This window comes from Populus euphratica, unplaced genomic scaffold, assembly GCF_000495115.2.
Source record: "Populus euphratica unplaced genomic scaffold, PopEup_1.0 scaffold78.1, whole genome shotgun sequence".
Classification (NCBI taxonomy): domain Eukaryota; kingdom Viridiplantae; phylum Streptophyta; class Magnoliopsida; order Malpighiales; family Salicaceae; genus Populus; species Populus euphratica.
In genome coordinates this window covers 1,506,726-1,522,169 of record NW_011499867.1, presented here as the reverse complement: position 1 = coordinate 1,522,169, position 15,444 = coordinate 1,506,726, and the positions used below count along the sequence as shown (strand labels likewise).

The 15,444-nt window shown below is 30.8% G+C and overlaps 1 protein-coding gene and 1 non-coding gene across 2 annotated transcripts; one reads left to right on the top strand and one right to left on the bottom strand.

Moving 5' to 3' along the window:
* Positions 1-629: 629 nt before the first annotated feature.
* DPE1 (disproportionating enzyme) lies at positions 630-7,786 on the top strand. Its single transcript, XM_011027306.1, has 16 exons — positions 630-1,097; positions 1,181-1,243; positions 1,466-1,554; positions 1,652-1,712; positions 2,624-2,702; positions 3,913-4,049; positions 4,137-4,295; positions 4,396-4,472; positions 5,231-5,370; positions 5,440-5,471; positions 5,558-5,632; positions 6,374-6,446; positions 6,533-6,621; positions 6,891-6,935; positions 7,029-7,181; positions 7,428-7,786. Exons 1-16 carry the CDS (start codon positions 750-752, stop codon positions 7,530-7,532), a joined length of 1,725 nt encoding a protein of 574 aa, XP_011025608.1. The 5' UTR covers positions 630-749; the 3' UTR covers positions 7,533-7,786.
* Positions 7,787-9,002: 1,216 nt separating this feature from the next.
* TRNAL-AAG (transfer RNA leucine (anticodon AAG)) lies at positions 9,003-9,083 on the bottom strand. Its single transcript has one exon. It is a non-coding gene; the product is annotated as a tRNA-Leu (tRNA).
* Between the last annotated feature and the right edge of the window lie 6,361 nt (positions 9,084-15,444).

Genomic DNA, 15,444 nt, shown 5'->3' with positions numbered 1-15,444 from the left:
ATACATACATACATACATACATATATGTATGACTCTGTTTGCCGTTTTATTTGGACTCTGCCGACAGAAGAAATGGCGGTGAAGTTTTCGGTTTCTGTTTGTTTTTTTCCCTAATCAAAGTGAAATAAGTACATATTTGGCAGCATATAGTTCCATTCTTTTTAAAAATATTTTTGAAATGTATTTTTATATTTTTAAAATTAATATATTAAAATCATAAATAAATATTTTAAAAATATTAATTTAATACTTTCTCAAACAAAATAATCTGAAAAAGATTTAAAACCTAGTTTTTTATTTAAAAAACATTTGTTTATAGAAACATTAAAAAAAAAATAAAAAATTAAGCGTACTATAACAAATAAATAAATTTTTAGTAAATTTTATGAAAAAAATTATCATTGAGTTAATGAAGTGGATGAAACCAAGGTATAAATCTTGTTTTATAAATTTTATATAAAGATTTAATTTTGTACACACAAGAACCAATATACGTTATTTATATATAAAAAAAATAGAGGAGAAGAAAAAAGTTTTTGCAGTGTGATATAATTAAAAAGAGATTTATTTTTTTTATTAAAAAACCACAAATGTTTATTTATATATATATATATATATATATGAATGAATCACGGGAAACATGCAGTGACAGACAAGTTGCCTTCTGTTTTCTCTCATTCACAGTAAATAACTCTACACAGCCCTCTATCATCCTCTCTCAACTATAGTACAAACCAATATCTTCAACAATGGCAGTCCTCAACTCACTCTCACTTCTTTTCTCTCCAAAACTCACTCACTCTTCTTCAATTCCTTTCCCTCTCTTCACCTCCCAACCGAACCCTCTATCTTTCAATCTCACTTCCAAATCCGTCGCCCTATCCGCCATTCCTTCTCATGTTTCCGTCGCAGTTGGCGAGGACTTGCCTGTAGATTACGGCGAGTGGTTTCCTACACGTGATCCTAGTGATCGCAGGAGAGCTGGCATTTTGCTTCACCCGACCTCGTTTAGAGGACCCTACGGTATTGGAGACCTTGGTGACGAGGCTTTTCGGTTTATCGATTGGCTTCATGATGCTGGTTGCTCTGTTTGGCAGGTCCTTCCTTCATCGAGTTAAATAAAAATAATATTTTATTATTATTATTTGCTTGCTTAAAAAAGTTGTGAATAAATATACAGGTTTTACCTCTTGTTCCGCCGGGAAGGAAGGCGAATGAAGAAGGATCACCTTACTCCGGCCAGGTTATAGTTTTTCTTTGTTTTTTTATTCTTAATTAGTCATCTGTTCAATTCAATAAAAACTGACCAGTCCGTGATCATTTTTAAACTTGATTGGATTCATTGAGCTTAACGAATTTTTATACGACATTTTACTTATTATTTTATATAGTGGAATGGAAAAACTAAATGGATTATTATGCTTAATTAAGTGAATGAATCTCTATTGCAAAATTGGTTTTTCAGGATGCAAATTGTGGTAACACGCTTTTGATTTCACTTGAAGAGCTTGTGAAAGATGGATTGTTGACAGAAGATGAGCTTCCTAGACCAACGTGATAAATCTTTCTTCTTACTAGTCTATCATAAACTGAGCTAATTATATATATATATATATTTCCCTGATTTATTGCTCTCTCATTATTCGTGTAGAGATGCTGATCATGTGGACTTCTCTGTTGTTGCTGACTTAAAGGATCCGTTGATAAGTAAGGTAAATTATCCGGTAGATTGCTGTTGATAGTTTTTTGTTTCACATTGTCTTCAGGATGTATTCAGTTAAATAAATAAAAAATGCATATATCAAAAGCAATGACTTTCTAGCTTTCTCCATTACTTTTCAAGATGTGTTAGATATTGCCAAAGTATCAGGGGCAGCAAAAAAACTTGGTTGAGTGAGGTTGAAAACATAATTAAATGATAATGATACTGTGGTCTGAGTTGAAACTGAAGGTATTATTTAATGCATATGTTTTAGATATAGAACATTGTATTGCTGATTGAAATAGGTTGTAATAACTGGAAATTGAATTGACATGCAAGTATAGCAAGAAGCCCAAAGGTTGCGATTCCCCATTGCAAAGATATCTACTATGATTAAAACATTGTGGTGCCTGTATAGTCCCAAAAAGCCATTGCTGACTACTGTTGTTTCAATAGTGGAGATTTTTATGATAGCAAAGAACTTTCAGTTGTTTATCCAAAGAAAAATGGAACTCTATAATAAAGTCATATGAAATCAACCATAATTTTAACACAAGGATATTGTATATGTGGATCTCCCCCCCACCCCCACCCACTTTGTGCGTTGCGTGTGCCATTACATCTAGTATCATTATAACTTTCTCCTTCTAGTCTTTTGATGCTGTTGAGTACTTTCTTTGCATCTGTTCATGGATTACAGGAATTTGATTGGGGGGTGGGGTTCTTCATTTTTCTAATTAGGTATCTCTAAAGTTAGAGAGGAGAAAATTCTGCACAAAAAGGGACAAGTAATTATTTAAGAAGTTTCATCATAATAGTTCTGTTCTAAATACGTTCTAAATACAGCAGTAGGTGCTATTAATTTTAGCCTATATTTGTTATTTTTAGGCCCAAGATTATCTTACATCAGTTCTTTCTTAGGCTGCAGAGAGGCTTATTTTAAGCGACGGTGAACTTAAAAGTCAGCTTGAAGATTTTCAGAGAAACCCGGACATTTCAAGTAAGAATCACATTGTCTCGGAGCACCATTCATTTGTGCTCACTGCTCATGGAATCTCGTTGCTGATTAAATAGAAGCGCTTCCATATATGTATATATATTTGTTAGTTTTTTCTTATAGGAAGTTCTAGTTTTAAATTTGATGGAAAAGGAGCAAGAATTAGGTAATAAATTGCACAATGACTTAAGGAAGTTCTAGTTTTAAATTTGATGGAAATTTGATGGAAAAGGAGCAATAATTAGGTAATAAATTGCACAATGACTTCAAATGAAATGGAGAAATATTTTCTATTCAGAACATGTCACTTTGTGCTGCTATAAGAATTTCAGTTATTAGCGTGATGCTGGATCTTAATCTTATATTCTTGTTATTGCAAATAGCTTATCAATACAACTCAACAAAGCTACCTTCACTAATGTTTGGAAAATAACTTAGTTACTACTCAATTAGATACTTATGAAATTTGTTTTTTAAGCTCCCAAAATGTTACGACTAAGAAAATGGTTAATAACCCAGGATACAAAATCCTATGTGCCCATGTTTTTGTTGCTAGTTACTGCTTTCAATTTTTACAATCTCTAATCTCTAATTTCTTCAAGCTAGGATTCAACTTAGGAAGACTAACATTTAGAGAGGGGGGGGGGGAAGTATCAATGTGAGAGAGGAAGAAATTATATGCTCTGGCTTTTTTGCAATGACAAAATTTAGCATACTATACTGGAATCATAGACTTTTGGGGGACAGCAGGATGAAATGTTGGGGGCGTTTCTTTGCTCAAAGTCACTTTGCATCATTTCTTTCTTGAAAAACCTTTATGTACAATTTTATCTTACAGTCATGTGAAGGTTAGTGATACATTCAAGGGTGTGTTCGTGCCTGCGCACTGACAGAAAATTTAATTTCTGTGGCCATATCTCTTGTTTTTCCATTTACATGTTGCAGCTACTCTTTCTTGAATGTTTTTTTAGAACAATATTGCTATGCCTTTTCCGTTCCTTCTTTGAATAACGCTCTAAGTTCTATTTCTGTTCTGTAGGTTGTGTTTGGGCCTGTGCACTGACTGCAAATTTGATTTCATTGACTATCTCTCTTGTTTTGCCATTTACATTTTGCAGCTTCTCTTTCCTGGACAGTTCATTTTTAGAACAACATTGCTATTTTTTTTCCTTCCCTTCTTTAAGTGAATATTTTATCTCTTTCTATTTTCTAGGTTGGCTTGAAGATGCAGCTTATTTTGCCGCTATTGACGATTCCTTAAATACACTTAATTGGTATGAGTGGCCTGAATCTTTAAAAAATCGCCATCTTGCAGCCTTGGAGGAAGTATACCAGAGTAAAAAGGATTTTGTAAGATACAAATAGTTTTTCCCCAACCTTTTATAATCCATTTGGCACATTGTTCACAGTTGATGCTGGAAGCTTCTACTTGTACAGATAGACATATTCATTGCACAACAGTTCTTGTTCCAAAGGCAATGGAAGAAAGTTCGCAGCTATGCATGGGAGAAGGGAATTAGTATAATGGGTGACATGCCTATATATGTAGGGTATCACAGCGCTGATGTTTGGGCAAATAAGAAACATTTTTTACTGGTAATAAGTTTCTCCACAGATTTAGGACTATGCTGAACCATCCTGTTCAGGTTGGTAACCCTTATCATTCCTGTTACTAACTTCTGTATTTGTCTCCCAGAACAGGAATGGTTTTCCTCTTCTAGTTAGCGGTGTCCCCCCTGATGCCTTCAGTGAAACTGGACAGTTGTGGGACAGGTATGTACTGTTATCACCAAGATGAGCACATCTGATATTTTGAAGAAATAATGTTCGGTTTTCATTACTTTTTATAAACTCAGAAATCCTTGTTTTTATTTAGTTTAAAGAACCTTTTGACTCACACCAACTGCATGGTTTAATTGGTAGTGCACGTACCCCAATCCAAAAGGTTCTTGAGTTCATGCCTATTGTTAACCAAAAAAGAAGGAAAAAAAAAAAAGAAAAGGAAAGAAAGAAAGAAAGAATCTTTGGACTCATATGGAAGATCAGCTATCGCTCTGTTCTAGTCCAATCATGTCTCCCATCATAACAAAATAGCTGCCTGCTGCCTGAAATAGAACTCTTTTGTGCAAATTTTTCACTCTTTACATTTTCTCTTCTCTCATACAATTAAGACAATGATGATGTTTCTGTGGATGCAATTTGATAGTTTCCAGAAATTGTTCCCTACAGCAACAGGGGATTTGCTATGAGTATTTGTAATGATAGCTACAGCTTCACAATGTCTACTGGCTTACAAACTATGCTTTTGTATCTGAAACTAATTTGAATTGGTGCTCCAGCTGATGGAGTTGAGTGTTACCTGGAAGTGGTTTGCTGTTCAAGTGTTAGGCAAATAAGATATTCTGGACATTCTATGCTTCTTGGCATCTTTCTTCTCTTGCTTTCATGATATTCCTAAAACATAAACTGTTTAAAAAATATTATGGAATATATTGGCCACATTAATGATTATTTTTATGCCTGACCTGCAGTCCTTTATATGACTGGAAAGCCATGGAGAAAGATGGATATTCATGGTGGATACGTCGCATGAGGCGGGCTCAAGATCTGTTTGAAGAATTCAGAATAGATCATTTTAGAGGTTTTGCAGGCTTTTGGGCTGTTCCTTCAGGTAAGACAATCCCCAGTTAGACAAATTGATGTGATGCATTTCATGCTATTAAATTGCATTCATTTGCAGAAGCAAAAGTTGCAATGGTTGGAAACTGGAAGGTCAGCTTTCTGTATTTTTCAAATGAATTGTGATATTTCGAGAAGCTTCCTGTTATTAACCTGAGATTTCATTTTGATGACAGTAGGCTGGACCTGGAAAATCCCTATTTGATGCAATCTCTAGAGCTGTTGGAAAGATCAATATAATAGCAGAAGATCTGGTATGTATCATTATATAGGATTTTAAGAAACTATTCATTTCTCTTTTCATCATGTTATAGGAGGTGATAGCTGCAGTGGAATCATCCTGCTTTTGTTTCTCTTTGACATTGAGTGGAATCACTTTACTTTCTAACAGTAATATTGGAAAGAAGTTTGATCTTTGCATTTTACTGGTCATTTACATGATCCCTTATTTGATTTTCAATAAGGTGGTATCAGTAAACAACTGACTTTCAGAGAAATGTCACTGATTCCTTACTGATCATCTCATCATCGTGATGGATGCACAAGATGTATATCTCGTTGATCATAGATTCAATGATTAATCCAATCTTTGTTTTTCTGTTTTTCATTTTTGTTGATGTTTGGGTGGTTAGTATAAATCCTATACTACTCATACATGCACGTAATATAAAAGATAATTGCAAGAGTCAAAAACGAGTGCACATGTATGGTCAATCACTGTACATGGTTCAACAATGAAGTCATACATAGGATATTCATTTTGTTCTGACTGAAATGTCCCCCATTTATCTAGGGTTTTTATGATATTGTTGTTTTTTAAGGTGTGTTCTTTTAATTCACAGTTTTATACCTTTAGGACACTGCATTTCTTGCTGAAGCAGGATTGCAGGTTTTGATGGATTGGTCTTTGCTACTTTCATCAACTTTTAAAAATGCAAGGGGTTATAATGTTCATGTATCCACTTGTCTGCACCTCCTACACTGTTGTTTTACAGGGAGTCATCACTGAGGATGTAGTGCAACTTAGGAAATCCATTGGTGCTCCTGGAATGGCTGTCCTTCAGTTTGGTAATGAGCTGTTTCTGATTAAAGTGATTGCCTTGAAGTTTACATGGGTAGTGCTGTTCTTCCACTATTCTTTTTCCTGGTTCCAGGTTTTGGAAGTGATGCAGCTAACCCTCACTTGCCTCATAATCACGAGCCCAATCAAGTTGTGTACACTGGAACTCATGATAATGACACGGTAGAAAATCATCTATACCCTTGGCCATTTTTATCTGTTGCCCCATTCCCCATCTTATGACCATGTGAATGGAGCAGTAGGTTCTGCTTTTCTAGAATACTAGATATGATATCCTGCTGGACATAGTTTATGGTTTGCAAATGGGATCTTAGTTTTAGTCCTAAAAAACTTGAGAATACGGTTTATTCTAGTTTCTTTATCTTAACAATTTCTTTAGAAAGTTAGAAGGTGTGGCCCGATAATGGTTTTTGTTTGTGTATTTATAACAGATTCGAGGTTGGTGGGATCTTTTGAAACAAGAAGAGAAATCAAATGTAAGCGTTTTTGGTAGTCTTGATCCCCCTTTTAACATGTGAATTCCCATGCCCATGCATATAATGAAGATTTATGTTTCCCTGCTATTTCAGGTCCAAAAGTATCTTTCGATTCATGAAGAAAATGATATCCCATGGGAACTCATTCAAGCTGCCCTTTCATCAGTAGCCCAAACTGCAGTCATACCTATGCAAGATATTCTTGGATTGGGGAATTCTGCCAGAATGAATATTCCGGCTACTCAGGTATAGGATCACCATGCATTGTTGCACAACTGGCTAGCTGCAATGGGGCTCCAGTTTTGAACGCCTTGCTATTTGTTTTCCCAAATATCCATTTTCTTTAAACAAAAGAGTTTTGACTTGAGATGACAAACATATAACCTTCTTAGTATTTTGAAAGTACTTCTTTAAGAATTTCACTACTTTCTATCACATAGCTAGAAATGAAATGGCTCTTTCTGATAATAACTTTTCGATTGCTGTGTACAGTTTGGAAACTGGAGGTGGAGGATACCTAGTTCCATGAGCTTTGATCACTTGGAGGATGAAGCAAGACGACTCAAGGATGTACTCTCAACATATGGCCGGTTGTAGATGAAGAAAGCTAAGATCTCTCTTAAGAGGCTACACATAAGCCGTAGACGAGAGATTCAGTTAGATGTACGAATCCTGAATGGCATAGAAGCTACACTTGGATCATAGATCAGCAGTCCATGTTAAAGGTGTGTGTTTTTGCCTTCTTAGACATTGCTGGCATTGGTGTGTGTTTTTGCGTTAGCTTGCTTAATATGTTTTTGGATGGTTTTAATATGTCGATATAAAAAATAAAATAAAATAAAATATTATTTCAATGTATTTTTAATTAAAAATAAAAAATATTTTAAAAAATATCATGCATCACAATAATTCATTTATTTTTAATGAGAGATCCGGCAAATAAAACCTGCATTACTTTCTCCCAGCATCAGCATATATCAAATGTGTGTGTGCATAGATGTATTCATATGCATGCAAAGGAAATGAAAGGAAGTCAGAACACCAACCATGCAAGTTATGGCAATAGTAATTATTTTTTATATCAACTTATTATAATGATCTGAAAATATTAAAAAATATTAATTTAAAAGAAAAAAAATAAAAAAAATCAATTATGTCTAGCAAGATCTTACCTCGAAGAAATGCTCCCCGTATCCAGGGCCAATAGAGAAAAGCTCCCAACCAGTTACGGCACCAAGAAGCCACAATCCAATAGAAAATACTGAGCTATAAATACCATCAGAAGCCAGAATGACTCAAAATCTCCTTGTATATGTTACACGCACAGAAGATCGTTCATAAGCCAACAGACACGCTCGCGTGCACGTCCTAACATACACATTCGCACACAAAATGACACCAGGAAATGCTTAGAATTTGCCTCAGCAAGGACTGCCAAAAACCCTTTTGTTCCCACCACCGTGAAAAGAGAACCTGCTTGTATTGCTGAGAGGAATGTACTATATGAGTGGTGGTCTAAACCTCATTGTTACGTGGGGAAAAAGTAGAGACTTGCAACAAAACTAAAATAAAATAACAGTGATCGAATTCCAGTCAATATATAAAACTAGCCGAGGAAAGATCGGCTGCCTAGGTTGAAGGCAAGGATGTCCATGGCATAAGTTGTTTAAAGGAAGTCGCGCTATTAAGTTTCTCAGCCAGTTTTCATTCTTAATTTGCATATACCATTGATTGGTCATAATTATTAAAAATAGTGACATAATCTTGCTGTAAAACGTATAATTCAATACAGTCCATTGTTGAATATTTCTCAAGAAAAAAGAACAGAATATCACCTTAACTGGTGCAGATTCAAGGGACTTGAGGCCGGCACCAGTTGCAGCAGAAGCTCTTATAAGCAGTAGTATTTGATGACAGAGAAGCCATTACAGTGACCATTTTATTATATTAGTAAAGTTTCAGAAATTGAAAAAAAAAAAAAAAGAAGCCGTTTTTAGGTGTTGGTTAGCATAAATTAGGAAACTGGACATAAGGGGCTTACACGTATCATATAAAAAATATTGAACTTGTTGAGAGTGGGATTTGAACCCACGCCCTTTCGGACCAGAACCTTAATCTGGCGCCTTAGACCAACTCGGCCATCTCAACTCCTTCATGCTCCTTGGATATTGGTTATTGTAATAATTCTATCTCACTCCTTTTCGGACAACAACCCTCACTACTTCTTTTCTTCTTTTTTTTTTTTAAAGAGGGAAGCGAAAGAAAGCGGCGCTGAAAAAAAACTGTTCCCTACACATCGCCCGGTGGGTGGAAATAGTGTTTTTACTATGTTGGCTTAAAAAAAAAAAAACTGATAGGTTAATAATTAAGAGTGAAGTTGTCCTTTTAATGTGACCATTTAGGCATTATAAAATTAAACGGGGACAAGATAAACATTTTGCTATCTTTTTGCACATTAAGATGATCTTACTGCCTTTATACGTAATAAATTATAAGGTTGCTATAGAGGGCTTTTTGTATTTTTATATAAAATTATACAGTACGATAATATATATATAAAATAAAAATAAAAATATTTGAAAGCATCTTGTTGCGCTTTTCTAGGTGGTGGAGTGTAGATAGTTGCATGAGATGGGGCTCAAATAGTTTTTTTTCTTTTCCTTCCTTTTATCTCATCTTTTCAGAAATTGATTTTTATTTTTTTCATTTATTTTAGTATCAAATATATTTTTTATTTTATTTTTTATTTTTTTATTTTTTATTTTATTTTAAATTATTTCATTGATTTTTTTCTTTAAAATTTAATCATTTTTATTTTTTATATTAAAATTAATTATTATTTTTTTCATTATTATTTTTTTAATTTTGTCCCTTAGCATTTATTTTTTTATTTTTATATCAATTTTCATCGGCATTCTTTTGATTTTTATTTATTTTGTTTTGAATCTTTTTTTAAAATGTTTTTTTATTTTATTTTACCCCTAAGCATTTGATTTTTTTAATTTTTATTTTAAATTTGATATTCATTCTTTTAATTATTATTTTTTATTTATTTTTTATCCCTTAATATTTGTTTCTTTTTATTTTTATATCGAATTTGATCCTTATTTTTTTATCAATTTTAGTTTTAATTTAATCCCTTGATATTTTATTTATACAAGGTTTGACTTTATGATAATTTTAAATTTATCTTTTATAGAGCTAATCTCAACTTCATGAAGTTATGAATTTCAAAGATCAACTTGAGTTGACTTTAATTTTTTTATGTTTTTTTTTAATTTTATCATTTTAATATTAAGTTAATGTTTTTTAAAAGTGTTTTTAATTTGAAAATACTTTAAAATAATTTTTTCATATTTTTTTTTGTTTTTGATATCAAAATCATTAAAATTATTATAAAAAATAATTTAATACTTCTCAAGTCAAACATATTTTTAAAAATACATAAATATAATTTTAAATACAAAAACAAGTAATGCAACAATCCAGTCAAGTCTTAAATAAGTTATTTTATTTTTATATATTTTTAGATAAAAGTAAGAGATGTAACTTAATTAGATAGGTCCATGTTTGCTTTTTAAAAATTATTAGTTTAAATATTACAAATCTCATAATCAATGAAAACTTACTTAATTGTTAATTTTAGGATTTTGAAAGATTAATTAAGGTGTATATAATCTAATTCTAATATCAACTATTACCAATAATAAAAAAAAATTACAATGTAAAAAATAATGAAGGAATTCAATAAATAAATCTGAATTGGGACAAAAAAATACCGCACATATAAATTAACTAAAACTTAAATATCAAACTTATATAATAAGCACAAGATTAAGCATAAAACTATGATATTTCAAATATAAACTTAATGTAAAAAATCTAAACAAGTAAATTAACACATGATAAGTTAAATTCCACACTTACATACCAAACACATGATTAAATGCAAAAATAAAATATTTCAAAAACAAACTTAATATAACATTCCAAACAAGTAACTTAAACATTAGCAATTAATAAGTTTATTCTAAGCTCTTTAGCCAAGAGCTCCTCCTAGAAAATGATGTTTTTATAAACATTTCTTCAATCAACATCTTTAAACTTATCAAGAGCTTTGATGTAAGAAGCATCAGACAGGCACATCATCAAGATTCTCCAACACATTCATACACTCATCAGCTTAATATGGATCGGACTAAGGGCTTGTAGTTTGATTGAGCATTTCTTTGCACCTCTTTGCTCTAGCTAAATCTCTTTCAGCTCGAGCACTGCAAGAAGACGCCAACTTTTCCAAACAAGAGTCGAACTTCTCATGCTTTGGATGTTTGCCTTCTGAACTCCCAGAGCAAGACTTTTCCCTTTCAGTGACATGAAGCCCTAGACTAGGAAATTCTTCCTCATTTTGACGTTAACTCTTCACTAGAGTCAAGGGGTAACTGAGTTGATGAATGACGATGGAGTCCAGTTTTCATAGAATTGTTAAATATTTGACCAAGCATCTTATAATTACAATAACCCTTTGATTTATTTTCAAATAAGTGGGTATTGTGCATTATGTCATTCACGCCATTCCTAGTTGCTTACAATGTGATAAGAGGATTTTGGCTAGAGAATATGCTACTTAATTGCAATGTCTAGTTGCCTTCTAACATACAACCATTAAAATAGCTTATAAGTAGAAAGTAGCATCAAATAGCTTCTGGCATTTCTAACAAGTACAGTGGAGCACTAGTATAACAAATTTATTTAATTTAAAGAATATTTAAAACTAGTTGAGATATTCACAAATTAATCTAGGTATTTATATTAATTAAAAAAATTTAATACAAAAGGATATAAAGTACCTACAAAATAAAATAAAAAAGGAAAATCTAAATTTATGCCAATACAAAATAAAATAAAAAAGGAAAATCTAACTGCCATCAAGGCTTCTAGAAATAAAACTATAAATTGACCAATGAACTATATTAACTTTATAGAGAAATAGATATTTCACCTAGCTCAAAAGTATGCCAGAAAGTGGAATAAATTGACCATTTATTCGTGTATTTATCTTTTTCTAAAATATCCAACTAAATAGGCATTTGAAATTTTTTCATCTATTCTTTGAATCAAACTGCAAAAAGATAATACATCATTTTCTTTCAAGAAAAACAAAAGAGAAAGTAAACAAAGAATTGAAATGTTTATCCGATGGTTATCTTTCATGTATATCTGGTTATCTTTCATGTACATGTACTCATTATAGGAGAATTGAAATGTTTATCCGATGGTTATCTTTCATGTATATCTGGTTATCTTTCATGTATATGTACTCATTATAGGATTTTAAATCCAAAAATTTGATGGTTTGATTGGAGTATAATTTTTAATTATTTTTTAAAAAATAACTTTTGAAATTTTTTGTAAGAACTTCAGTATGATTTAATAATTAAATAAAAAATATAATTTTTTATAATTATTATTTTGATCCAACATGATCTTGATCTAAACTTATACTTATTCCTATATATGTAATTTATTTAGAGAAGATTTTAATTTAATTATAATAGAATCATATCAAATTATTCAGAATCATGTGCGAGTATGAATAATAAATTTTTAAGATTAATAATAAATTTTTTAATTTATAAATTAAACAAAAATGTATTTTTTATTTATAAAATTCATCAAAAAAATAAAATTATAGTTTTATATAAAATAATTGATAAATTATATAACAGTATTTATTTAAGGGATTATTTAGGAGTATGGTTCTAGTTTTGTTTTAAATAATTTTTCATGTTAAAATATATGTTAATAATTTATAATTTTTTTAAAAAATCATTTTTAATATTAGTATATAAAATGAATATAAAAGCAATGAAATTATATTAATTTAAAATAAAAAAAAATATAAAAAATAAATGTTTTTAAACAGGCTTTTAAAACGACGATAAAAAAAGATGCAGCTGGTTTACAACTATCAGGATTCAAACTCACAACGCGTGTAAACGTCGCCATCATCACGCAGGGCGACAATTACTCCTCTTCTCAATCTGAACCTGTGGAAAAGCCGACAGATATTTGCCTGCAAGATTTTTGTTTGATTTCAACACGAAAGCATGCATGAGAGAGAGAGAGATATCATTCATGGCCGGACAGCATATAATTGCTATTTTCACATGGTTTTGTTCCTTCTTTGTCCCTGAGCTCGGCTGGTCTCTGTCACCATCTTAACCCTGACGTAAACCGTCGTCGTATACAGGCAGCTACCGGGCGTTTGCATGCATGCTTTCTAGGCCTTAAACCTAGGTTGTTTTCAGCACAGATAATGGCAGCAGCAGCAGCAGTGATAACTTCATGTGGAGTGTTCTGATGAGATCGTACGGCCATTGTTGACGAATCTTTGGTTCTTCGACGCTCTGACAAACATGTGTACGTTCAGCTAAAAGATCTTTTTTACTTGGTTCGTTTTCAACTATCCCAGTTTAGTCTTAAATGCTATTTCAACTATCCCAGTTTAGTCTTAAATGCGTTGTCTTCTATCCATTACAGAATACCACGGGTGTTTAGGAGCATTAAAAGCATGTAACTATATAAGAAATATTACAGATATATTATTATATTGAATTTTTTATTTTATTATTATTGTATATTGCTCTGTATAGTAAGAAATTTTTTCTGCCATTACCTATCAAGCAGATATATAAATTATTTTTTAAGAGTAATTATTAATTTTTATATATATATATATAAATTTATCAAGTTAACAATAAAATTTAAATTTAAATTTTAAATATTTTAAATTGAAAAAAATTAAAAATAAATTACACAATCAAAGTTGCATCCTTTCATATTTTGTGAAATAAAATTCATTTATAATCTAATCTGAATCAATATCTTCAACAAATTTTTGTTCAATAAAAATTATCATAAAATAAAAACTCATCTTTCATTCAATTGCTTGTTCAATAAAAATTATCATAAAATAAAATAAAAACTCGTCTTTCATTCAATTGTGAAACATAGTTTTAACATGCTTTATTACTAAAAATAATTGCTTTGTGATAGCGATAAAAATAGACAAAGTAAAAAAAAATGAATTAACTTGTCAATCAAATGATAATGTTGCGACTTATTTATTTTAATTAATCCCTGACATAATTCAGAAGTTGTAAATATATTCTAAAAACTCTTATGATGAATCACATCAATCTAATAATATTCTATCTTAAATCTCAAATAATACATCTCTTATTTATTGAAATCTTCAAGATAATTTTTTTAGTAAGCTAGCAAATAGGATCAACTTTCAATGATTTAAAGTTATTATTAGGTTTTAAAGTAGAGCTAAGTACAAGAAATTTTACTGTCACATTACTAAATATAAAATTTAATTATTCCAACTAAAAATTAAATATATAATAATAATAATATTGATAAACTGTCACTAATTTTTGTTATTAACATAAATAATTTGTAATCTTTTTATATGAATCATTCATATATGGTATGCTAATTTTATATTGTGTGCAAACAAATTACATATAAATAATGAGAAAATTAAATCTAATATCCCTTAAAATTCAAAGTATTGTTTTATTAATTAATAAAAAATAAAAAATAATTAAATCAATTTTTAAATTCACAAGTAGATTTTTTTTCAAGAAGATACTTTTTTTTATCTAATAAAAAATAGACTATTCATAACTAAAAAGATATTAGACATTGTATTGATAATTAAAACACTCATCATTGATGAGCAATTAAAAGTTTGATTGATAAAAATGTTCTTATCTTCATTAAAAAATGACTTAATTGAAAGATAATAAAAATAAAAATAACATATAATAAAACTAATTATACTACAATAAACTATGGAATAATTTAAGGGATGTTAAGGTTTATTTTTCAATAATTTCTTATTTAATAATTTAATAAAAAAATATAACTTATATCAAAAACCAATATATATATATATATAGACACACACACATATATATCACAAACACTTAATCAATTTGAGTACAAATAATTAATAACAATTATATAGAGAGTTTGTCACTTGAAACCAATGATTAAAAACTTTCTTTATCAGTTTCTTTCCAAATTCCACCCCAACTTCCAGCACCTAACCCTCCCGACATCCAAAACCCCCTTCCTACTAGTACAAGCAAGGGCCAAGTGACTAGAGAAGCTGTAAAAAAAAATATTAAGACCTGTAATACGCACGAGAGGATAATGCAACAAAAATAGAAGTCTCACTAGAAAAGGAGGATGAAAAAAAAGAAATTAGTTGATGTTGTTAAAAAAAAGGAAGGGTTGTTACACTGTGCTATTAGGCTAATCAAAATATATAAGAGGTGGAGATGGCTCAGCAACCCAGCCTATTACCTTAAGTCTGTTATAATGGAACATTGTGTCGTCGAGCTACTCAAAACATATTAGAGGTAGAGGTGGCTTAGCAACCCATCATATTGCCATGATTATTTTTTAGTTAATTTTTTTATCGGTTTATTCGATT